The sequence below is a fragment of the Odocoileus virginianus genome, chromosome 26 (genome assembly GCF_023699985.2).
Source record: "Odocoileus virginianus isolate 20LAN1187 ecotype Illinois chromosome 26, Ovbor_1.2, whole genome shotgun sequence".
Lineage (NCBI taxonomy): Eukaryota > Metazoa > Chordata > Mammalia > Artiodactyla > Cervidae > Odocoileus > Odocoileus virginianus.
The window spans coordinates 39,976,846-40,003,214 of record NC_069699.1 but is presented as its reverse complement, the minus strand read 5'-3'; the positions used below and the strand labels follow the sequence as shown (position 1 = coordinate 40,003,214).

Sequence of the window (26,369 nt, the reverse complement as noted above, 5' to 3'; positions counted from 1 at the left end):
CCTTGTTGTTTATCTATTTTATATATAGTACTGTGTATATATTAATCCCAAGCTCCTAATTCATCCCCTAACTTCCCTATTTGGTAACCATAAGTTTGTTTTCTATGTCTATGAATCTGTTTTTGTTTTGTAAATGAGTTCATTTATATTATTTTTTTAAGATTCCATATATAAATGGTATATGAAATTTGTCTTTCTCTTATCTGACTTACTTCACTTAGTATGATAATCTCTGGGTTCATTGATGTTGCTGCAAGTGGCATTATTTCATTCTTTTTTATGACTGAATAGTCTTTCATTATGTATATATATACCACATCTTATGGTTTTCTCCAGATATATGCTCAGGAGTGGGATTGCAAGATCATATGATAACTCCATTTTTAGTTTTTAAAGAAATCTCCATGTTGTTTTGCATAGTGGCTGCACCAGTTTACATTCCCACCAACAGTGTAGGAAGGTTCCCTTTTCTCACACGCTCTCCAACAAATTATTATTTGTGGACTTTTAATGATGTCCATTCTGACCCATGGGAGTTGATATCTCATTGTTACTTTGATTTGCACTCCTTTAATAACTAGCAATGTTGAGAATCTCTTCATGTGCCTACTGGCACCTGTATGTCTTCTTTAGAGAAATGTTTATTTAGGTCTTTGGCCCATTTTTTGACTGGGTAGTTTGTTTTTATTGAATTATATGAGCTGCTTACATATTTTGGAAACTAATTCCTTGCCTGTAGCAAGATGCAAGATGTAGCAAATATTTTCTCCCAGTCTTTTCATTTTGTTTATGGTTTCCTTTTCTGTGCAAAAGCTTGTAAATTTAATTGAATTAGGCCCCATTTGTTTATTTTTGTTTTTATTTCCATTTCTCTATGAGACTCTAATGGTCGCTCTCTAATGCTTTTGAACACATTTATAATGATATCAAGTTGGACACTTGAAATGATAAAAAGTAATGTGTGTGGATCTATGAAAAGGATTTTTTTCATCAGTGTGCATAGGATAAAAAACAGTGGAAAGATAATTTTTAAATTGCCCTTCATGCACGTATTAAAAAGAATACGTTAGGATTGTATGGCTTGCAGGAATTTCTGTTAAGATATATTATTAAGTGAGGAAAGTCCTCATAAGTCCTTATACATGTGCCTATATACATATGTGTTTGTGTGTGCTTATATGAACATAGGAGGAAAACAGAGAAGAATGCATATATATACTAATCATTAATGTGAATCTTTCTGGAGTATGATTGGAGAGAAGGAGTAAAGGAGGGGAGAACCAATTAAAAAGGGCAAGGCTAGCAAAACTGCAGTAGAACCCCTCCAGAACATGACATACTCTGTATTTGTAGAAAACTATGTGTAAAAGGAAATTTTTAAAAGGTACATACAATATATATAAATGTTTTTATATTTGTGTGTATACATAAATCAGTATTTTTGTTAAAAATGCTACGAGTATGGTGTGACTGAATGTATTAGTTCATGTTAGTGTCTCTTGTATTCCAGTCTCTCCAAAACAAGCTGATTTTGCGTTTCACTTTCTGCATAGTGTGGCTTCAGGGAAAAGATCCATTGGTCAGCACTTCAGTAATACTCTGCCCTATAGATATAAGATGTTATTGCCAACAAATAGGATGACTTTGTAATAGATTGCAGGAGGGGGGAGGGAAAGAGGGAGAGAAGGGAGAAAGAGAAAAAGCCAACCCGTCAGATCCTCCTGGAATGGGAGCCTTAACAACTTGCCTGCTGGCCACTTCTCTGTTCATAAGGCCACAAGCTGCCAGATGGCATGAGTTTTCTAGGTCGTACATTACAGTAACCCTCTATTGCAGATCTTGGGACCATTTAGTTCTATAAAATTCACATATATTACTAACTCCAGTTAGCTCTTCAGTCCAGGTCCCATTTGACCCACTTTTGTTCCTGGGTTAAGCCCCTATGAGCAAAGGGTCTTTTATGGGTAAGGTCAGTGGTATCTTCCTTTTGTTTTCTGCTGCAGTTGCGCTGAATTACTTTTACTCCCCACACTATATCTTGTCTTTTCTGGCCTTCAAACCCTTGCATGTGATTTTTTCCTTCCCCTGTAAACCTTTGTAGGCTGGACAAGGTGCCCTTCCATGTCCCTGTTGCGCACTGTGCTCACCCCCTCCAAGTGTTTGCCTCCTTCACTAACGTGTAAGCTGTACAAGAACAGGCAGCGTGGCTGTCTCTGTTGCAGAATCTTGCCCGCTTAAGCTGGCACATATTGGTTGAGTAAGTTTTAAAAATGTGTCATAAATCTTTATCTGCCATTTTACAAGAGTTCTTTTTTTTCCCATTTATTTTTATTAGTTGGAGGCTAATTACTTTACATCATTACAGTAGTTTTTGTCATACATTGAAATGAATTAGTCATGGATTTACATGTATTCCCCATCCCAGTCCCCCTTCCCACCTCCCTCTCCATACAAGAGTTCTTTCTACCACCTTATCTCAGCTGAGATTTTATTAGCCTTCCTCCTAATCTGGAGGCTTATATGATGATGGGGTATTGGCAACCTTCTTGTTACTCACTGCCCTTTTTATTCTTTTGTGACTCGGTTACTTCTCCTTAACCTGTCTAAGCTTTAATTTCCTCATCTTATAAAGTGGGATTCATGATACTGATAACCATCTGAAGGCTTGTGGTATGATATTCAGTGTTCACATTGTGGCATACCCATCACTGTGAACACTGAAAGAATGAACATGAAGTGCTTAACTCAGGATCAGGTGCTTTAATTTAAAGGTGCTGAAACCCTTGCCATTTATTTGTACCATCTTTTCTAGTGTGCTTCTCTTTCTCAGTAGCTTCTGCTCAGGCTTCTTTACCCATCTGTCCTTTGCAGCCCACCAGTGGCATTTCAGAGGTATACTCACCAGCTTCTAGACTACTCCTTGATTTGGGGCTGTGCTGTCTTGCTTGTTTCTAGCTCTTGGAAACTTTCACCATAAGCTTTACACACTTCCACTTTACAGCTTCTAGGGAAAACACAAAGCTGATTCAACAGAGAATTTGCCAGATTGACTGAGAGAATCTTTCTGATGTCATGGCAGTCTTCTTTTGTTCATTTAAAAAATGTCTTCCCAACCCAGGGTATGCACCAGAATTACCTGCAGAGCTTGGTAAAGCTATAGACATGTGGATCCCACCCTTCAGCCCTAAGAAGGAGACTTGTTAGGTGTGGGGCCTCAACATACCTGTGCTAAAGAGCTTTGGGTTGTTCTTTTGGGCAGCTAGGTTTAAGAACTCTGCTCCGTTAAGTTTCTGGCAACTATCTTATGTGCTTTCCTTTATCCTCAAGTCCTAAGACTCCCTACTCATGTTGTCTGCTGTGACTCTATCCTTCCTGGTTCTGTCCATGTATTTCCAGCTTCTTGCTTGGTTGGTTCCTCTTAAATGTCCTTCTTTCACCTTATAATTGCTGTGTACAAAGCTTAATTTCTGCCTTCAGACCAGAGCATTATACTAACTTCCCAGTTTCACTTTTTGCTCTGTCATTTTATGACAGAATATTGATATCTTTTTGAATCCTGTCTCTTCTTTACCTTCAGCACTTGTCATCTAGACATTTGCCTCCTTTCCCCGCTTCTGCTTGTTTTTCCAGATGCCAGCCCAGAGTGTTACAGTAGCTGTCCCATTCTGGCCACCATATTCTGCCAACCCACTGCCTCCAGAATATTCTTCTGTTACAGCTTTATTGGTGTCATTATCCTGCTTTTAGAAGTCTTAAGTGGCTGTGTCATGCTGTAGAAGAAAGTCTGAAATGCTTAAATGTACACTTGAGGCCCTCAAAAATGTGGCCTCAATTCAACCTTTTGATTTTTTCCATTACTTCCCTTAATATATGTTAAACAGTGTTACTTGGAGGTAAGAGGAAGAAGAAATTCTTTTGAATCCTAGTGCTGCCATTTGCCATAGATGAGATCTCAAGCAGGTTATCTTAGCTTCTTTAAGTTGCCTCAGCTGTAAAATGGAACATAAAAATAACTATTTATCTGGTTTATCATAAATAGTTAGCATGTATAGTGTGCTTAGCACGGGTCTGGCCCCTAAAGATTCTTGAAGTATATTCTTTACCTCCTTTCTTCTCCAGGTGCCCTCCTTAGTTGTTTAGTTCTCACATCCTTCTTGTTTTCTTTTTCTTTGCTCATGCCATTCTTTCTGCCTTTCCTTTCATTTCAAGCTTTTGAAATTCTATTTTTTTCTTTACCTTCTTCATAAATCCTTCTTCTGCCCTTGTCCATTTCAGATTCCATCAGTGCCTTGTAGCATTTGTGAATTTTTCCCCCTTTGTTGTTAGATAATTCTAGTTTTCCTCTACAAACTATTATAAATTGAAATCTGCTCAAGGGCAAGGAAGTTGGTCATTGTCTTCTTGGTTTTTCCCATCATTTTCCCAGCGTACTCATTTGTAGCCAGCAGGTTTTCAGTGAGTATTGAGTGAACAGATAAAGCCAAAGAACAAATCAAGTAAAAAAATAAACCAAAAGCAATATCACTCCCAAGTATGCTAGAGAAATAAAGTAGCAAATTAATCCACATGTCTATAAGAAGGATTCCTTCCATCAAATAAATAGGTCGAACAGGATTCCTGAGAGAGATAGCTGACTCTGAGTCCAGAGCAGTGTGGGAAATTAACAAGGTGGCACCAGTCAGGCTCTCTCGCCCCATGCTCTCACTCCCTCTCGCCCCATGTTCTGTAAACAATGACTTTGCACGGCTGTGTAACAGCTGAGACCACTTATAGCACTGCACATGTGCATCATGAGGTACCCACTTGGTCACAGGCTACTTTGTGTGGTACGCATGTATGAGCTTCACCTTGAAAGCGCTGGCTGCCCCTGCACTGGGGCTTCATTGGAGTGATATCATGGTTATGTTATATGAGGTTGTGTTACGGCTACATTATGGCTACATTATGATTATGTTATGGATGCTGCTGTGGCTACTGCATCAGCAGGAGAAAGGCTGTGTTGCGGCCGCAGTGCCGCCAGGAGAGAAGTACGTCTGCAGTTCCTGTGGCTCCTCGCGCCTTCTTCCAGCCTCTTAGCTCCAGCACCAAGAGGCTGAACCCTAGGTTCAGCGAACACTGTGAACAGCAAGACAGTTGGCATCAAGAACCAGATCAGCAGTACAGGCGGGAAATGTATAAATTGGATTTATAAGGTTTTTGTCACATCAGAAAGCAGTGGAACTATCTAAGATTGCTGAGATTCTGTTAGAAGAACTCAAGAATTAACATGGAATTCTGACTGATCAAAGATTAGTCAATATGAGCATCAAACCATAAATAAAGCAGTAAATTGAAATAGATCCAATATGCCTAAATCCATAAACTTACAATATTAAAAAAGAAAAAGATTTGGTCACCTCTGGAACTCATTTCTCATTCTGAAAACAGGTAGATAAACAGAAAGAAGAAAGCATTTGTGTACTATAGGAATTATACCTGAGATAAATAAATAGTTAAAGAGAATTTTTCTTTTTTTTTTTTAATCACTGAACTCCAGCTGATAGATAAAGAGAGGGTGATAGAATATCAATTCAAAAAAAATTTTATTTTAAGACAGTCTCTCCAGCAAAGGTTGTTTGGAAAGCTGGACAGCCACATGTAAATCAGTGAAGTTAGAACACACCCTCACACCATACACAAAAATAAACTCCACATGACTCAAAGGTTTAAATATAAAATGTCACCATAAAACTCCTAGAAGAGAACATGGACAAAACATTCTCTGACATAAATTGTACCCGTGTTTTTTTAGGTCAGTCTCCCAAGGCAATAGCAAAAGCAAAAATAAAAGCAAAATAAACAGATGAAATCTAATCAAACTTACAAGTTTTTGCACAGCAAAGAAAACCATAAATGAAAGGCAGCCTATTACTGGGAGAAAATATTTACAAATGATTCTACTGACAAGGGCTTAATTTCCAAAATATACAAACAGTTCATACAACTCAATTATAAAAAAGCAAACAGCTCTTACAGTGATCAGAATGGTCATCATTATGAAGTTTATAAATAACAAATGCTAGAGAGGGTATGGAGAAAAGGGAACTGTGCTACACTGTTGATGGGAATATAAATCTGTGCAGCTAGTATGGGAAACAGTATGAAAGTTCCTTAAAAAAATCAGTTGTCATATGGATGTAGCACTCCCACTCCACTTTATATCTGGATAAAAGTTATAATTTGAAAAGATATATGCATGCCAGTGTTCATAGCAACACTATTTACAATAGCCAAGGCTTGGAAGCAGTCTAAATGACCATTTACAGATGAATAAAGAAGATGTGGCATATATACACAGTGGAATACTACTCAGTCATTAAAAGGAATTAAATCCTGCCATTTGTAGTAACATGGATGGACTAGAGATTATCATACAAGGTGAAGTTAGAGAAGGACAAATATCACATGGTATCACTTGTATGTGGAATCTAAAATATGACACACCACTACAATATTGCAAAGTAACTGGCCTCCAATTAAAATAAATAAATATATATTAAAAAAATAAAATATGACACAAATGAATTTATTCATGAAACAGAAACAGACTCACAGAAAAAAGACTTCTGGTTACCAAAAGGGAAAAGGGATGTTGAAGGGATAAATTAGGAGTTTGGTATTAGCAGATACAAATTACTGTGTATGAAATAGACAACAAGGTCATATTATATTGCAGTACTATATTCGATACCCTATAATAAACTATAATGAAAAAGAATATGTATATAATTGTATAGCTGAATCACTTTGCTATACACCAGAAACTAAGACAACATTGTAACTCAACTATACTTCAATTTTTAAAATAAAAACATTTAAAAAAAAAATCTGATGAGTACTTGTCTAGCTCTCTTTTTTAACCTTAAAAAAAAAAGTCTTGGAATCAGAAGCTTTATGTAGCAAAAACTACCAGAATGAACATTTGGTAACATTTTCATATTCAGTTCAGTTCAGTTCAGTCACTCAGTTGTGTCCGACTCTTCACGACACCATGAATCACAGCACACCAAGCCTCCCTGTTCATCACCAGCTCCCGGAGTTTATTCAAACTCATGTCCATCAAGTCGGTGATGCCATCCAGCCATCTCATCCTCTGTGATCCCCTTCTCCTCCTGCCCCCAATCCCTCCCAACATCAGGGTCTTTTCCAACAAGTCAACTCTTCGCATGAGGTGGCCAAAGTATTGGAATTTCAGCTTCAGCATCAGTTCTTCCAATGAACACCCAGGACTTATCTCCTTTAGGATGGACTGGTTGGATCTCCTTGCAGTCCAAGGGACTCTCAAGAGTCTTCTCCAACACCACACTTCAAAAGCATCAATTTTTCGGTGCTCAGCTTTCTTCACAGTCCAACGCTCACATCCATACATGACCACTGGAAAAAGCATAGCCTTGACCAGACGGACCTTTGTTGGCAAAGTAATGTCTCTGCTTTTTAATATGCTATCTAGGTTGGTCATAACTTTCCTTCCAAGGAGTAAGCATCTTTTAATTTCATGGCTGCAATCACCATCTGCAGTGATTTTGGAGCCCAAAAAATAAAGTCTGACACTGTTTTCTTAGGTTGCAGTCAGATGCAATTAGATGAATAATTTCCCAACCTGGAAACGTTAACACTGCTCATTTGGGTGTTTTTTTTTTTTTTTTAAATGTTTTTTGAGCTTTTACTTCCTATTACTGCTGATCATTTCAAGAGACCCTTCAAATCACTCCAGTAGAGTATAGTATTGATATTCCTACTCAATGCAGAAAAGGAAATAGAACCAGACTCCAGTATACCCCAGCAGTTTCAGTCTCCCAGTCAAGTATTATAAAGAGTTTTTAAACTTACCAAAGTCAGTGTTGGTCCTTTAAGTAGTGTATGTGTGAAGAGGTAATAGAAGGAGCTGACTGTATATCATAAAGTAAATATATTAACTCAAAAGCAAAATAAATAATCTATATAAGATAAAAGAGAAAGAACTCATGTAAATGGTAGGTTGTATAGTCTTAATTCTAATTTGTAATAAAATGTCGTAATTACAGCCAGCAATTGTGGATTTTTCTCTTGCATGCACCTTGTTTTCCTCACCACATTTGATTTTCAGGTTTTAGCATTTCTGATAATTTTCCATTTAGCTTACAATACATGTGTACATTTAGCATGGCAGTGTTCCTGCAGCCGTATTACCCTGCCCAAAAACTTTAAAATTGTGTCTTATCATTAATTTTGCCTTTGATTCATGGCAATAGGACAGTAATAGTGTTTCTGGATGAATTTTGAGAGGACAATTTGTTTTAAAGTGCTTCATAGAAGGCTTTACAGCAGCATTTTCCACAATAGTTTCTTCATAATACCATGTATACCATGTATGTTATATCACATTACCAGTTCCAGTGTTCCTAAAAAGGGAGTAGGGATGCTCAATGGGTAAAGAAGTTTGAAAAGTACATCTTACCTTAGAGGCTCAGTATGGACACAAAGCCTATTAAGCTCCGAGAAAGACTGTGGTTTAAAAAGATAAAAACTCTTTCAGTGTCTCTTAACTAAGTATTTTCCAAACTTTTCTGACCCCCAAATCCTTTTTTGTATACCTGTTAGCACTCCATTTTAGGAAATGATGCTATCAGTTCAGTTCAGTTCAGTTTAGTTGCTCAGTCATGTCTGACTCAGCGACCCATGGACTGCAGTACACCAGGCTTTCCTGTCCATCACAAACTCCCAGAGCTTACTCAGACTCATGAACGTTGAGTCGGGGATACCATCCAACTGTCTCATCCTCTGTCATTCCCTTCTGCCATCAGTCCTAACCCAGCATCAGGGTCTTTTCAAATGAGTCAGTTCTTTGCATCAGGTGGCCAAGTATTGGAGTTTCAGCTTCAGCATCATTCCTTCCAATGAATATTCAGGACTGATCTCCTTTAGGATGGACTGGTTGGATCTCCTTGCAGTCCAAGGGACTCTCAAGAGTCTTCTCCAAAACCACAGTTCAAAAGCATCAATTCTTCAGCGCTCAGCTTTCTTTATAGTCCAACTCTCACATCCACATATGATACTGGAAAAACCATAGCCTTGACTAGAGGGAACTTTGTTGGCAAAGTAATGTCTCTGCTTTTTAATATGCTGTCTAGGTTGGTCATAACTTTTGTCTAGGTTGGTCATAAGCGTCTTTTAATTGCATGGCTGCAATCACCATCTGCAGTGATTTTGGAGCCACCCAAAATAAAGTCAGCCACTCTTTCCACTGTTTCCCCATCTATTTGCCATGAAGTGATGGGACCAGGTGGGACCAGATGCCATGGTCTTAGTTTTCTGAATGTTGAGTCTTAAGCCAACTTTTTCACTCTCATCTTTCACTTTCATCAAGAGGCTCTTTAGTTCTTCTTCATTTTCTGCCATAAGGGTGGTGTCATCTGCATATCTGAGGTTATTGATATTTCTCCCCACAATCTTGATTCCAGCTTGTGCTTCTTCCAGCCCAGCATTTCTCATGATGTACTCTGCATATAAATTAAATAAGCAGGGTGACAATATACAGCCTTGACATACCCTTTTCCTATTTGGAACCAGTCTGTTGTACCATTTCCAGTTCTAACTGTTGCTTCCTGACCTGCATACAGATTTCTCAAGAGGCAGGTCAGAGGCAGGTGGTGTGGTATTCCTATCTCTTGAAGAATTTTCCACAGTTTGTTAGGATTCACATAGTCAAAGACTTTGGCATAGTCAATAAAGCAGAAATAGATGTTTTTCTGGAACTCTCTTGCTTTTTCGGACGAGATCGGGCACGTTCAGGGTGGTATGGCCGTAGACCTCTCTTGCTTTTTCGATGATCCAGCAGATGCTGGCAATTTGATCTCTGGATCCTCTGCCTTTTCTAAATCCAGCTTGAACATCTGGAAGTTCACAGTTCATGTATTGCTGAAGCCTGGCTTGGAGAATTTTGAGCATTACTTTGCTAGTGTGTAAGATGAGTGCAATTGTGAGGTAGTTTGAGCATTTTTGACAGTTCCTTTCTTTGGGATTGGAATGAAAACTGATCTTTTCCAGTCCTGTGGGCACTGCTGAGTTTTCCAAATTTGCTGGCATATTGAGTGCATCACTTTCACAGCATCGTCTTTTAGGATTTGAAATAGCTCAACTGGAATTCCATCACCTCCACTAGCTTTGTTCGTAGTGATGCTTTCTAAGGCCGACTTGACTTCACATTGCAGGATGTCTGGCTCTAGGTGAGTGATCACACCATTGTGATTATCTGGGTCATGAAGATCTTTTTTGTATAATTCTTCTGGGTATTCTTGCCACCTCTTCTTAATACATGTTGGCATTTACTCTTGCCGTCTCCTGTTTGACCACTTCCAATTTGTCTTGTTTCATGGACCTAACATTCCAGGTTCCTATGCAGAATTGCTCTTTACAGCATTGGACTTTACTTCCATCACCAGTCACATTCACAGCTGGGTGTTGTTTTTGCTTTGGCTCCATCTCTTCTTTCTTTCTGGAGTTATTTCTCCACTGATCTCCAGTAGAATATTGGGCACCTACCAACCTGGGAAGTTCATCTTTCAGTGTCTTGTCTTTTTGCCTTCTCATACTGTTCATGGGGTTCTCAAGGCAAGAATACTGAAGTGGTTTACCATTCCTTTCTCCAGTGGACCATGTTTTGTCAGAACTCTCCACCATGATCCGTCTGTCTTGGTGGCCCTGCCCAGCATGGCTCATGGTTTCATTTAGTTAACAAGGCTGTGGTCCATGTGATCAGATTGGTTAGTTTTCTGTGATTGTGATTTTCATTCTGTCTGCCCTCTGATGGAGAAGGATAAGAGGCTTATGGAAACTTCCTGATGGGAGAGACTGACTGAAGGGGAAATGCTGCTATATACACTCAGTAATATAAGTGTTAGAACAAAAAAATTCTTGTCTGGTTGCTTTAAATACTTGCTTTTTTCAGATTGAAAAGAAAACTAACATTTCTATACATTTGTTTATCTAGTTGACATAAGAACCTTTGCAAAAACAGGGTTGGCTGGACTAAACTGTCAGCTTTGTCAGACATGATCTTTAACTGCTTTCAATAGTGCACCAACCTTGTACTGCCCAGACAGTATTAGCCCTTGGTTCACCTAACAAAATTTGTACATTGTTTCAGTTTCTGGGCTTCATTAAAATATGTTTGAGCGAAAGAAATCCTTAGGTAACTCTTTGCACCTTAAAAAACAAAAAACAAATTTATTGTCAATTTAAATACATTGGTAAAGTGCCAGTATTTCTGGGTCTTCTTGTTTTGTGCTCCTCTGTTGTAGGCTGTTTATAATAAATCTCTGGGGGAGTCAACAAGCTGGGATAAATTCATTCCTTCCCTGTCTGCTGCCAAGAAAAGGAGGCAGTTAGGTGCTTTCTGCAAGTGGAAATGAACACTGCTCATCTTCTCCCTTGAGTATTGAAAGAGAAGGTATCTCTTTCAGTACTTCTCCCCTGAGTGTTGAAGTAATGATACCTTTACTTCTGAGTATTGAAAACTAAAATGTTGAGTTGGCCAAAAAATTCGTTTGGGTTAGATAGAGAGCTCTTCAAGAAAATTAGAGATACCAAGGGAACATTTCATGCAAAGATGGGTTTGATAAAGGACAGAAATGGTATGGACCTAACAGAAGCAGAAGGTATTAAGAAGAGGTGGCAAGAATACACAGAAGAACTGTACAAAAAAGATCTTCATGACCCAGATAATCACAATGGTGTGATCACTCATCTAGAGCCAGACATCCTGCAATGTGAAGTCAAGTCGGCCTTAGAAAGCATCACTACGAACAAAGCTAGTGGAGGTGATGGAATTCCAGTTGAGCTATTTCAAATTCTAAAAGACGATGCTGTGAAAGTGATGCACTCAATATGCCAGCAAATTTGGAAAACTCAGCACTGGCCACAGGACTGGAAAAGGTCAGTTCTCACTCTAATCCCAAAGAAAGGAAATGTTAAAAATGCTCAAACTACCTCACAATTGCACTCATCTCACACACTAGTAAAGTAATGCTCAAAATTCTCCAAGCCAGGCTTCAGCAATACATGAACCGTGAACTTCCAGATGTTCAAGCTAGATTTAGAAAAGGCAGAGGAACCAGAAATCAAATTGTCAACATCCGCTGGAATATTGAAAAAGCAAGAGAGTTCCAGAAAAACATCTATTTCTGCTTTATTGACTATGGCAAAGCCTTTGATTATGTGGATCACAATAAACTGTGGAAAATTCTGAAAGAGATGGGCATACCAGACCACCTGACCTGCCTCTTGAGAAACCTATGTGCAGGTCAGGAAGCAACAGTTAGAACTGGACATGAAACAATAGACTGGTTCCAAATAGGAAAAGGAGTATGTCAAGGCTGTATATTGTCACCCTGCTTATTTAACTTATATGCAGAGTACATCATGAGAAATGCTGGGCTGGAAGAACCACAAGCTGGAATCAAGAGATTGTGGGGAGAAATATCAATAACCTCAGATATGCAGATGACACCACCCTTATGGCAGAAAGTGAAGAAGAACTAAAGAGCCTCTTGATGAAAGTGAAAGAGGAGAGTGAAAAAGTTGGCTTAAGTCTCAACATTCAGAAAACTAAGATCATGGCATCTGGTCCCACTACTTCATGGCAAATAGATGGGGAAACAGTGGAAAGAGTGGCTTGCTTTGTTTTGGGTGGCTCCAAAATCACTGCAGATGGTGATTGTAGCCATGAAATTAAAAGACGCTTACTCCTTGGAAGGAAAGTTATGACCAACCTAGATAACATATTAAAAAGCAGAGACATTACTTTGCCAACAAAGTTACGTCTAGTCAAGGCTATGCTTTTTCCAGTGGTCATGTATGGATGTGAGCGTTGAACTGTGAAGAAAGCTGAGCACCGAAAATTGATGATTTTGAAGTGTGGTGTTGGAGAAGACTCTTGAGAGTCCCTTGGACTGCAAGGAGATCAACCAGTCCATCCTAAAGGAGATAAGTCCTGGCTGTTCATTGGAAGGACTGACGCTGAAGCTGAAACTCCAATACTTTGGCCACCTGATGGGAAGAGTTGACTCATTGGAAAAGACCCTGATGTTGGGAGGGATTGGGGGCAGGAGGAGAAGGGGATCACAGAGGATGAGATGGCTGGATGGCATCACCGACTCGATGGACATGAGTTTGAGTAAATTCCGGGAGTTGGTGATGGACAGGGAGGCCTGGTGTGCTGCGATTCACGAGGTCGCAAAGAGCCGGACACGACTGAGCGACTGAAGTGAACTTAACTGATACGATGTTACGGAAAAACCAGGATGAACTTTTTGGCCAACCCAATATGAATGAGGTAAGTTTTTTGAAATATTCATTAAGTATTTATTAAATACTGTCTTTGTACCAGATAATTCTGCTAATTACCAGATATGAAAAGCTAGAAACAATATTTATTGTTGCCCTCAAAGAGGATTGTGTAGTGTAAATAGTACATATTCACAGTGCAGTGTGTTTAGTCTTATAAGCAGAAATAGGATGCCCTGGGGACAGCTAACTCAAATACTTTGTCCACTTGATGCAAAGAGTTGACTCATTTGAAAAGACCCTGATGCTGGGAAGATTGAGGGCAGGAGGAGAAGGGGATGACAGAGGATGAGATGGTTGGATGTCATCACTGACTCAATGGACGTGGGTTTGGGTGGACTCCGGGAGTTGGTGATGGACAGGGAGGCCTGGCATGCTGCAGTTCATGGGGTCGCAAAGAGTCAGACACGAGTAAGTGACTGAACTGAACTGAACTGAGTGAAGGAAGTAGAAAGTCTGATCCTGGATGATAAATGTCCTTTGCTTATGCAGGCAAGGGGATAAAGGACATCATAAACAGAGGATAGCTGGTGTAGAAGTCATGGGGTTATGAAAAGTAAGAAATTTGGAGATGCAGGTAGCTTGGTTTTGTGTAGCTTAATTATGGTATCAATAGAAACTACTTCCCTATAGCTCGGATGGTAAAGAATCTGCCTGTAATGCTGGAGACCTGGGTTCAATCGCTGGGTCAGGAAGATCTCCTGGAGAAGGAAATAGCAATCCACTCCAGTATTCTTGCCTGGAGAATTCCATATACAGAGGAGGCTGGTGGGCTACAGTCCATGGGGTCACAAAGAGTCGGACATGACTTAAGTGACTAACACATATACACATGGTACTAATAGCAAAACGAGCGGTTGGGCCTGAAATGAAGGTCAGTAGTTCACAGCAGTAATTGCTATATGTTAGGCAGAGAGTTTTGGAGAAGCCAATGGCACCCCACTCCAGTACTCTTGCCTGGATATTCCCATGGATGGAGGAGCCTGGTAGGCTGCGGTCTGTGGGGTCGCTAAGAGTCGGACACGACTGAGTGACTTCACTTTCACTTTTCACTTTCGTGCATTGGAGAAGGAAATGGCAACCCACTCCAGTGTTCTTGCCTGGAAAATCCCAGGGATGGAGGAGCCTGGTGGGCTGCCGTCTATGGGGTCGCAGAGTCGGACACGACTGAACTGACTTAGCAGCAGCAGCAGCAGCCAGAGAGTTTAGAAGACTGCTCCATACCATAGGTGATTCTTGAATCTGTGCTAGCTAGCACTTTACATATAATAAACTAGTTATTAAAATTAGTATTGAGTAAACCATGCTAAATTTCTGAAGCTTACTGTGCATTTCCAGATGATAGCATAGTCATATTATTTTGTGTTAATAATGCCATCTTCACAATTCATGAACCTGATCAGTTAACAAGTTGCCCTCATAATGCATTAGCTCTATAAAGTCGGTTTTACTGAGATGTAATTTACTTACAATACCAATTTTACACGTATAGTTCACTGAGTTTGACAAATGTATACAATCACATGTCCACCATTCCTCTAATAAATTCAGTTCCTTTCAGTCACAGTCATGTCTGACTTTTTGTGACCCCATGGACTGCAGCACATCAGGCCTCCCTGTCCATCACCAGTTCCTGGAGCTTGCTCAAACTCATGTCCATAGAGTTGGTGATGCCATCCAACCATCTCATCCTCTGTCGTCCCCTTCTCCTGCCTTCAACCTTTCCGAGCATTAGGGTCTTTTCTAAGGAGTCATTTCTTTGCATCAGTTGGTCAAATCTAATCATGATGTAGTGTATCTTCATTACCCTCCTTTAGCTTTTGGGTTTTTTTAAAAAATATTTTAAAATATTTATTTGGCTGTGCAGGATCTTAGATGCAACATGTGGGATCTAGTTCCCTGACCAGGGATCAAATCCAAGCCCCCCTACACTAAGAACACAGAGCCTTAACCACTGGACTACTAGGGAAGTCCCTCCATTAGCTTTTTTTAAAAAATCCTTCCCTTAGTGTTTAATTAGAATTTATTAAACTAAATAAAAAATAAACTCTTTGAACCCTGAGGAACATAATATCTGAATAATTTTTTAAAATCTACTTTTAAACTATGGGAATAATTTTTTCTGTAAAATAAAGAGATATTCTGTATAAGTACTGCTTTTAAGAGGTTTTATATCTTGAAATCTTCAGAAGGAGGAAGGAAGAAGCAAAGCAACTGTCTACTGAGTGAGTGGTGTAATGTTACATAAAGATGTTTGGAGGTGGAAGAAGAACAACTACCAAGAAAACAAAACCATAATTTTAAATACTGAGCTGGTAACTTCAGACTGGAGTTCTCACTAACAGCTTTGATACTAAATAGCAGAGTTGTAGAAGTCCAAGCTGTTAGTATACAGAATTTTGGAGTTTTGTGAGGTATGGATAGGAGTTATAGGTTGGGCACAGGAGATTTAGGAGTAAAGACTGGCTCAAATTTAAACTAGGGGAATAGTTGTACTTAGGTTTGATACTGGCATATAGGGGAGAAAGTGCAACCCTCCCACCCTCATTTATATAATATTTCCATATACTCAAATGACTTTTTTATTGGTTATTGCTGTAGCATTGGAGATTAGGACACTTTCAAGACGATTTTATGTGATTTTGCCTTTTCTGTTGTGATTCAATATGGATAGGAATAAGTTTCTCCAAGGGAATGAATATTGCTGTTAAACCAACAAAATTATTTTCTTACCCAGAAGTTATTATATTTAAGAATAAAATATGTGTTTAAAAATGAGAGGTATAGAGGTTTATGTTTAACCGATTATTTTATCCATGTTATTTGTTTGTTTTAACCAGTTACCCATGGGTGTATTGTTTCCACAATAAAACTTTTTCTACCCGATGGAATGGAAGCCCGGCTCCGCTCAGAGTGAGTATAATTTATGCTATGAAGTTTCTGTATTAATTACATTGATTAATAATATTCCAGATGATATTGTACAGTTAATACTTCAGAATTATTCTAATAATGTTAGAAAATTGATGTAGTGCTTTTGGAATATAATATACTTCTGTTTAATATAATTCAGTTTCACATTGGTTATAATTCTAGTAAATAATGTATAAGAGAGCACAGTTATTTTGTTTCCAAAATTAACTTTACAATGTATATTTTGATGAATTTTTAGACTATTTAGAGTATGCCAGTTATTAATGAATGATAATTGTATTCATTTTAATCTGCATGTCATATGACTTCTTAAACTATGGTTGCCTGTGAAGTTAATGCCAGTATCATAGTCTTACAGGACTTTGGGCATGTTGACACAGTAGTCTATATTGGTGGGAGTTTTTGGAGGGATTTTCCAATTCTGTATTTTTTTTTTCTTTTTTTAAATAAAGCAGTGGAAAGGTCACTTAGGGGAAGACAAACTTGAGAGGGAAATTTTGCTCACAAATACAGACGTTAAAAGATAAACATACATACATTTTGATCTTGTACTTTTCACAGATTATTGTTAAGTGTTAGAGGGACTTAAATAGTCTTTAGACTTAAGCATTTTTTAATTTTGAGGGGAAAACCTTGAATATGCTACAGGCTTATTTCTATCCCCAACAAAGTATTTTCTGTACTACAAAAGCAGAAATGAAATATCTAAGGGTGGGAGGTTGAGAGCAATAGCGATGTGAAGGTACAGTAGAGTGCTGAGTAGGAGAGAGAGGAGAAAGGAAGCAAAGAGAAGTCCTCCTGTTACTGTGATAGTGCTTTCATTAGGATTCTTGTATGTTATGCTTCAGTTAGAGACTACCATTTTTTTGTTTTTAACCTTTTAGGTATCTGAAGAAAACAAATTTTAAATTTAAAACATTAATCTGTTTCCTATTCTAAATTATAGTTTATTAAAATATAATTAACTTTGGGAGCATTTAATGTGACTTAGTTTTTAATATGACTTAGTCAAGAGTTAAGGTTTTAAAAAAAAGAGTAACTGTTAATTGACTAATAACTTCTTAAGAATGGCTTCTTAAAGACCTTGATGTTTGGATTTAATGAGATTTTTCTTTCATGGATTCAGAAGCTTTGAGCAGCTTTTTAAAGGGTCATCTTTGTTCTCAGGTTCCATCCAGTAGGGCATGTGAATTTTTTCAAAGTCTGTGCTAGTAAATTGTGTTCCTGATCCTCTTGTTTCCCCAGTGCTTTTCATCTTTGTTGCTGTTGCTTTGTCTTTGTTTGGTTTTTCTTATGTGGTTAAATGTTTGCATCATTTAAAATTTTACTACCAGTTTCATTGTACATAATCTAGCTGACTTTCTGAAGATGAATTTTTGAATAGACAATTCTCTAGAGTTGCAGGAAGGTCAGAATGGCCTTTAGAAGTAAACAGTCCGGTTCAAAGCCCAGCTCCACCTATTCTGTGACTTGATCAGGCCTCCTTTTTCTCATTTGAAAAATGAAGTTAATAATGGCACCTATTGAACAGAAATTTTCTGAGGAGGAATAAGCAAGATTGTACACTTAAAGCATTTGGTGTAATAACTGATTCAGAATGAGCACACAATGAATAGTGTTTCTGTTATTGTAATCTAGTATTTTTTTAGCAATCAAGATGCTTTTAAGTACGCCAGATTGTTTGGAGTTTAAGATACATTATGTACATAGCATGTAATATTTTTTTCAGGTTTTTCAGTGGATATATTATTTTCGAAAAGCTGATTCTTTTTTCTTCTTTGACTTTTATTATATTTCACAAATAATTTTCCAATAATAAGAATCAGAGAAATTGCCTATAATCCCACCACCTTGACACTAAATAATAAGTTTTTCTTTTCTACAATTCCTTGTTGCATATCAACTTTTTCCATAATTCAAACGAAATACATCTGTCCACAATAGTTTTTGTCGAGTACAAAATATATCTTATGGAATGTTTTGCTAGATTTTTAGAATTCTGTTTATTAACGAGATTTTCATGAGAACAGAAAATATTGTTCTTGGGTCACTAAGAAAACTGTATTTTAAAAAAAAACCCTCCATTAATACCATTTGCATCTATTTAGACTTTAAAGTTCATTTCCTTACATGTGTGTATCTACAGAGAAAAGGATACATACCCAAAATAGCTATATCCAGGTACTGGCATTGGGTTCAGTTTAGTTCAGTCGCTCAGTCGTGTCCAACTCCTTGCGACCCCATGAACTGCAGCACACCAGGCTTCCCTGTCCATCACAAACTCCTGGAGCCTGCCCAAACTCATGTCCATTGAGTCGGTGATGCCATCCAACCATCTCATCCTCTGTCATCCCCTTCTCTTCCTGCCCTCAATCTTTCCCAGTATCAGGGTCTTTTCCAGTGAGTCAGCTCTTCGCATCAGGTGGCCAAAGTATTGGAGTTTCAGCTTCAACATCAGTCCTTACAATAACACCCAGAACTGATCTCCTTTAGGATGGACTGGTTGGATCTCCTTGCAGTCCAAGGGACTCTCAAGAGTCTTCTCCAAAACCACAGTTCAAAAGCATCAATTCTTTGGCACTCAGCTTTCTTTATAGTCCAACTCTCACATCCATACATGACTACTGGAAAAACCATAGCCTTGACTAGACGGAACTTTGTAGGCAAAGTAATGTCTCTGCTTTTTAATATGCTGTCTAGGTTGGTCATAACTTTTGTCTAGGTTGGTCATAAGCGTCTTTTAATTGCATGGCTGCAATCACCATCTGCAGTGATTTTGGAGCCACCCAAAATAAAGCAAGCCACTCTTTCCACTGTTTTCCCATCTATTTGCCATGAAGTGATGGGACCAGATGCCATGATCTTAGTTTTCTGAATGTTGAGTCTTAAGTCAACTTTTTCACTCTCATCTTTCACTTTCATCAAGAGGCTCTTTAGTTCTTCTTCACTTTCTGCCATAAGGGTGGTGTCATCTGCATATCTGAAGTTATTGATATTTCTCCCCACAATCTTGATTCCAGCTTGTGCTTCTTCCAGCCCAGCATTTCTCATGATGTACTCTGCATATAAGTTAAATAAGCAGGGTGACAATATACAGCCTTGACATATCCTTTTCCTATTTGGAACCAGTCTGTTGTACCATTTCCAGTTCTAACTGTTGCTTCCTGACCTGCATACAGGTTTCTCAAGAGGCAGATCAGGTGGTCCGGTATTCCCATCTTTTTCAAAATTTTCCACAGTTTATTGTGATCCACATAGTCAAAGACGTTGGCATAGTCAATAAAGCAGAAATAGATGTTTTTCTGGAACTCTCTTGCTTTTTCAATGATCCAGCGGATGTTGACAATTTGATTTCTGGTTCCTCTGCCTTTTCTAAAACCAGCTTGAATATTTGGAAGTTCACGGTTCATGTATTGCTAAAACCTGGCTTGGAGAATTTGGAGCATTACTTTACTAGCGTGTGAGATGAGTACAATTGTGTGGTAGTTTGAGCATTCTTTGGCATTTCCTTTCTTTGAGATTGGAGTGAAAACTGACCTTTTCCAGTCCTGTGGCCACTGCTGAGTTTTCCAAATTTGCTGGCATATTGAGTGCAGCACTTTCACAGCATCATCTTTTAGGATTTGAAATAGCTCAACTGGAATTCCATCACCTCCACTAGCTTTGTTTGTAGTGATGCTTCCTAAGGCCGACTTGACTTCACATTGCAGGATGTCTGGCTCTAGGTGAGTGATCACACCATAGTGATTATCTGGGTCATGAAGATCTTTTTTGTACAGTTCTTCTGTGTATTCTTGCCACCTCTTCTTAATACCTTCTGCTTCTGTTAGGTCCATACCATTTCTGTACTTTATTGTGCCCATCTTTGCATGAAATGTTCCCCTGGTATCTAATTTTCTTGAAGAGATCTCTAGTCTTTCTCATTCTGTTTTTTTTTCCTTTATTTCTTTGCATTGATCACTGAGGAAGGCTTTCTTATCTCTCCTTGCAATTCTTTGGAACTCTGCATTCAGATGGGTATATCTTTCCTTTTTCCTTGCTTTTTTGCTTCTCTTCTTTTCACAGCTATTTGTAAGGCCTTCTCAGACAACCATTTTGCTTTTTTTCATTTCTTTTTCTTGGGGATGGTCTTGATCCCTGTCTCCTGTACAGTGTCACAAACCTCTGTCCATAGTTCATCAGGCACGCTGTCTATCAGATCTAGATCCTTAAATCTATTTCTCACTTCTACTGTATAATCGTCAAGGATTTGATTTAGGTCATACCTGAATGCTTCAGTGGTTTTCCCTACTTTCTTCAATTTCAGTCTGAATTTGGCAATAGGAAGTTCCTGGTCTGAGCCACAGTCAGCTTCTTGTCTTGTTTTTGCTGACTGTATAGAGTTTCTCCATCTTTGGCTTCAAAGAATATAATCAATCTGATTTTGGTGTTGACCATCTGGTGATGTCCGTGTGTAGAATCTTCTCTTGTGTTGTTGGAAGAGGGTGTTTGCTATGACCTTGGCATTAGAGCTCTTGGCAGAACTCTATTAGCCTTTGCCCTGCTTCATTCTGTACTCCAAGGCCAACAATTTTCCTGTTACTCCAGGGGTTTCTTGACTTCCTGCTTTTGCGTTCCAGTCCCCTATAATGAGAAGGACATCTATTTTGAGTGTTAGTTCTAAAAGGTCTTGTAGGTCTTCATAGAACTGTTCAACTTCAGCTTCTTCAGTGTTACTGGTCGGGGCATAGACTTGGATTACCGTGATATTGAATGGTTTGCCTTGGAAATGAACAGAGATCATTCTGTTGTTTTTGAGATTGCATCCAAGTACTGCATTTCGGACTCTTTTGTTGACTATGATGGCTACTCCATTTCTTCTAAGGGATTCTTGCCCACAGTAATAGATATAATGGTCATCTGAGTTAAATTCACCCATTCCAGTCCATTTTAGTTTGCTGATTGCTAGAGTGTTGGCGTTCACTCTTGCCATGTCCTGTTTGACCACTTCCAATCTGCCTTGAATCATGGACCTAATATTCCAGGTTCCTATGCCAATTGCTTTTTATAGCGTCGGACCTTGCTCCTGTCACCAGTCACATCCACAACTGGATTTTGTTTTTGCTTTGGCATTGGGTAATTTTTATTTATTTCTTCATGCTTTACATGTTTTCTATAGTCAATATGTATTACTTGTATAAAATCAAGAAAAAGAAACTAACATTTAAAACATCTGTTCCATTTTTATGGGGCAGAGAAGAAAAACTAAAATTGTATATACCTTTTTAAACCTTCAGTAGGCACCACATTTGTTAGGGCCTTGTGTGGTTTCTAGAGGTGCAGAGGTGAATTGTTCAGAGTGCCTGAGAACACAGAGGAGCAGAGCAGGGGATTAATGTGTTCTTGGTGGGAGTCTCTACAGCATACTATGGGGGCTCAGAAGGGAGGTTGGTGATAGTACCTAATATTACATTTTATTCAGCATCTTAGTGTCCTGTGACTAATTGAATTGAAATTGTTCTTAGGGGTTTGTAGTTACTACAATGAAATCAGAATTGCCATTCCTATTTTTAAGTCCTGCAAGATCAGTTCATCAGCAACTTACCTGATGAACCTAAAAACTTTACCTAATCAACCATTAGGCTGACTGTGACTCGATCAGCCTCTTGGATATGGAGTGAGGAACAACTGCTAGGGGGCCTGAGTGGCAGCCTTGGTTTGTGCTCCATCTGCTCTCAGCCCCCCACCCCCACGACCCCCTTCCACACACACACTCACATTACAGTATCTTACAGAGCATTTTAAGGAACCCTGGCTTCCATAGCTTATCTGTTCTCATGGGAGTGGTAGTGGTGATCAAGTGCTACTATGTCTAATTATAAGGTACTGTTAAATCAAGGTACTGTTCTAAGCTTTTTATTTATATTAGCACATTAAAATACTCAGCAGTAATCCTATGTGGTTAGTTTTATGATAATCCCCATTTTTATGGATGAGGAAGCTGAGACCTATAGTGGTTAGATAACTTGCTCAAGATTATACACCTGGTTAAGTAAAGCCAAAATTTGAACCCATTAAGTATGGCTTTTGAGCCCCATGCTTAACTTCTCTACTACACTGCCTCTTTTATACAAGGCCAAAAAGGGTGATTAGGACCAAGTGATAGTGTGTTAATGTTTAATTTCAAAGTGATATACTGAGTTTAGCCTCATAACTACATATAAACTTGTAAGTATGTGAGGTAGCTGAGAAGAGAAGAATAGTACTTACGTTTTGATTGCTCAAGTTTTACTCCACTAGAACATATTTCCAAATTCGAACCTTCTTTACAGTAGAGCTTTGCTTTTTAAGACTTTCTGTGGGAGCAGAGCCTCAAGCTCCCACAGCAGAACAGCAGGAGGATGCAAGAACCCGAGTCCATCATGAGTGTGGTTCAAGAACCGCCAGGCCCAGCGCTCCCGTTTGGAGCGAGGACAGGCCCAGGGCGGATACCGGAGGGTCGGCGATGCATCCACGGACCCCGGAGCGCCCCGGACTCCCGCCCCCGCCCTGGAATCTGCTGCCACAGCTGCGAGCCCCAGTTTCCCAGGCGGCCCGGGATTCTACAGCCACCCTCCTCCCCCCAGTCCCACTGAGGTGCTCCCAGCACCCGAGCCCAGCGTCTCCAGCTGCGGCCAGGCCACGTGGGTCCCAGCACAGGGCGTCCACATGTACGGCCCCGTTGCTCCAACCCCGGCCCCCGCCCCAGACTGGCCTCAGGACCCCGACGCCCTGAACTACTGCCCAGATCCTTTCCGGTTCTGCTTCCTGACAGTGCCGTGATGTTATCCCAGGATCTCTTTTCCGACTCCTCCTCTCCCTTGAATTCTGTGTCCCCTGTGGACGAGGACGATTTAGGCTCCCAGCGGTTCACGAATTTATAGGGTCGTGGTCATCTGCCCCCGCAAAGTCCTGCAGACCCCGAGGGGCCGAGAGGACCAGGGCACTGTGAGTCTGCACATGGCGCCCATGCGGACCAGGAAAGTGTGATGGCTTGATCTTCACAGCTGGTTACTGTGTGCACCTCCCTTGATCCAGCCTGGGGAGGGGGCATTTCTGTGTCACTGTGAGGCCACCACGGGTCGCGAAGCCCTAAAGATCCCTGCCCAGTTATTTGGGGCACAGGTGGGAACTGCTGTCAATAGAATTGCTACTGGCCGTTCGTGTGTGTTCCGGCCTCGTGGACGCTGCATGAGAACTTTCTGTGCAAGTGAGACCAGTATCATTTGCCCAGCCCCACGAATGTTGAGGATTTGAGACATTTTCATATTTGCTGATCTGCCCTCTTTCGACTTCTTTGTAGTTTTAATACTGATGCCTCCAATGGTGCAGAAGTTAAGCTCTTCTCAGGTGTTAAGTGGACATTAGAAATACTTGTAAATTGTCCTCTCCCCTCCCCCTCCATTTTTCTCAATTTGTTGGGATTTATATGTCCATCTCTTTTGGTGGTTAAAGTGTTGCAAACATTTTTCCCATGTGTGTTTTCTATAAGTAGAATTTTCTTGACTTTAATGTTGTGTGTTTCAGTGCCTATCCTTATCTTTTGTGATGAATTCGTGTTTTTCTTTTGTTTACATCAGTGGCATGCTGATATGCTGAAAAAAATAGAATAAAAAATTTTTAAATAAATTTAAAATGATTTTTTACAAGAAAAAAAAAAAGACTTTCTCTGTAGGACTACTTAATTTTAAAAGAACTTAATTTACATGTTACAAAATTTTAAATGGATAGTTTAAAAAAAAAAGGATAGTTTAAGGAGTGCTTCTTTTCTGTTTAGTTCTTATAACCAAAGAATTCATCATAGCCGTCAATAGTAGATCCAGCAAGGGCATTTAATGTATGTTGGATTTTGAATTTGTGTTTAGAAATATATTGATGTGTAAAAGGTAGGTTTGTGTATTTATTACCTTATTTTCCAACAATTCTGTATATTTATGAAGGATTACAAATAATTTACATTCTTTTAATGAAAGAAAGTGTAAAAACTTTGGGGTTTAAAATATGCTCATACTGTCATACTCTTTTCCTCTGTTGTCAGGAAGTTAGATAAAAATTCTAAATTTTACTTTTCAGTGTCATCCATGCTCCATTACCAAGTCCTGTTGACAAAGTAAGTTGCTAATGATTATTTTTTTCAAAACTGATTCAGCTGTATTGCTTTTGAAAATGTTTTTGTTTATTTTAAATATGCTTTACCTAGAAACTTAATTCTCTTTTGTAACAAAATGTAAGAGTGCATTTGGCTGTAGTTATTCTAGTCTGATCTTCAGTAACTAGAGAATGTACGTGGATGTTTCTTAGGGAAAAAGCCTTTGTTATCTCAGTTAGTGGCTGACTCTAAACTAGAGTTAGCCATAGAGAAGAAGTGTTAGTTACTACTTTTTATTCTGAAATACATTTCTGCCTAGAAATATTTGTTAAAGCTTTGTGTTTAAATAATTTACTCAAAATGTACTTACATGTGGAAATAAAACAGAAGTACAGGCTTACATAAATTGCTCTTTTATTGTCCTTGAAGATGGATTTACTTGATTTGGACAGAAGCTTTGCATTAATTAATTATTAGGAAAAGATTTTTTCTTTTGTTTAGAAATAACAGTGTATTAAACTGTAAATATTCTTGCTAAATAGCAAAAAAAAAAAAGTCATTTGTATCTTTTGGCATTAAAGTGGAGCTATTGGGAGAAATATTTTCCTTTTTTTTTTTTTTTCTTTCCATTTGGATAAAGAATGAAAGCCTACCTGAAACTGAAGTTATCTGTTAGATTCCTTTTTTAGAAGTTAGCATGGTTAATCATCAACTTCATCAATACCAAGAATCGTTTTAGAAGTAAATAGTGGCCCTGCTTATTTAGGACTAACTTTAAAAAAATAATAATGTCACCTTTTGTCTTCTAGTTAGAATATTAATTTAAAAAATAGACTTTCTGAGCTTAATAAGGAATGATGTTGTTAACATTACTAGTAAGTTAATATACAAGGCTTGGATAGCATTGAAAATGTTATAGCAACCTGTTAATGCCTTTTTCTTTTTTTTAATAATGCTGTGGTTCTGTATTCCACACCCAGGAGAAACCCTTTATAGAGGTTATTTCTCCCCATACTCTTGGATTCTAGCATTTCTGCTGTGACTTATAATGTTTGAACACCATTATTTCCCATCCTTTTCTTCCTAAAACCTACCTATCATTAAAAGGGAAAAAAAAAAAACCATTTTTCATTGCCTCTGGCCATTGGACAAAGTATTGTATTTCGTGTCCTGCTTCCTCCCCCATACCCCCCACATACAAATATCATTTTGAAGATGGCTGATTCTAAGTGAATTATAACTTGTTAACATATAGAAGAACTATTTAACAGTGTATTTTAAAGGAAAAAATGTAGATCTTTTGATTTTGCAGGTTATTATTTCTGGGTAAAGAAAAGGCTATATTGCCTTTGTGCTGTAAGTTTGTGATTTGGTTTATCAAAGAATGTTTTCATGGAAGCACTTGTCATACCATCCTGGTTGTAAATCTCAAACTGATCACTATAATACAATACCATCTATAGGTTCTAGACACAGAGCAGACATATTTTGAAAACTAAAGGAAATCAATTTGAAAAATCAAATTGGAAAAATAATTACTTATTTTCCTTGTTTCAGTAAATAGGCATTTTAAGGACTTGGTTTGGCTTTAGTATCCTCTGCAGATATTTTGTGTGACTATTGATGGTATGTCCTTTTGTTTCTAGGTTGCTGCTAACACTCCAAGTATGTACTCTCAGGAACTATTCCAGCTTTCTCAGTATCTTCAGGTAAAGTAAATCTTGAGATTTCTTTGTCTTTAAAAGCAGAACTTATATTTGATTTTGCTAGTTTGCAAATATGGGCTAAAGAAATACTGGCTACATACAAATACAAAGGAAATATCTTTTCAAAGTAAAAAAAAAAGGAATTAAAAATAGTTCTTATAAAAAAATAGGATTTAAAAAGTCAGAATTGTTAAATCTGGAGAAGATAAGGTTCTATACAAGAGAAGTTTTTTTCCTTCAAATATGAAGAAGTTCCACAG

At 38.5% G+C, this 26,369-nt stretch overlaps 1 protein-coding gene and 1 pseudogene across 34 annotated transcripts in view; both read left to right on the top strand.

Moving 5' to 3' along the window:
* Positions 1-26,369, top strand: part of SLMAP (sarcolemma associated protein) — a 146,471-nt gene that overhangs the window by 64,745 nt on the left and 55,357 nt on the right. For all 34 annotated transcript variants that reach the window (XM_070455870.1, XM_070455861.1, XM_070455867.1 and 31 more), the window contains exons 3-5: positions 16,203-16,275; positions 24,388-24,424; positions 26,050-26,112. In XM_070455870.1, the coding sequence (XP_070311971.1) occupies positions 16,203-16,275; positions 24,388-24,424; positions 26,050-26,112 (173 nt within the window). The remainder of the gene's footprint in view (positions 1-16,202; positions 16,276-24,387; positions 24,425-26,049; positions 26,113-26,369) is intronic.
* On the top strand, positions 21,704-24,381 carry LOC139031308 (nematocyst expressed protein 3-like; annotated as a pseudogene).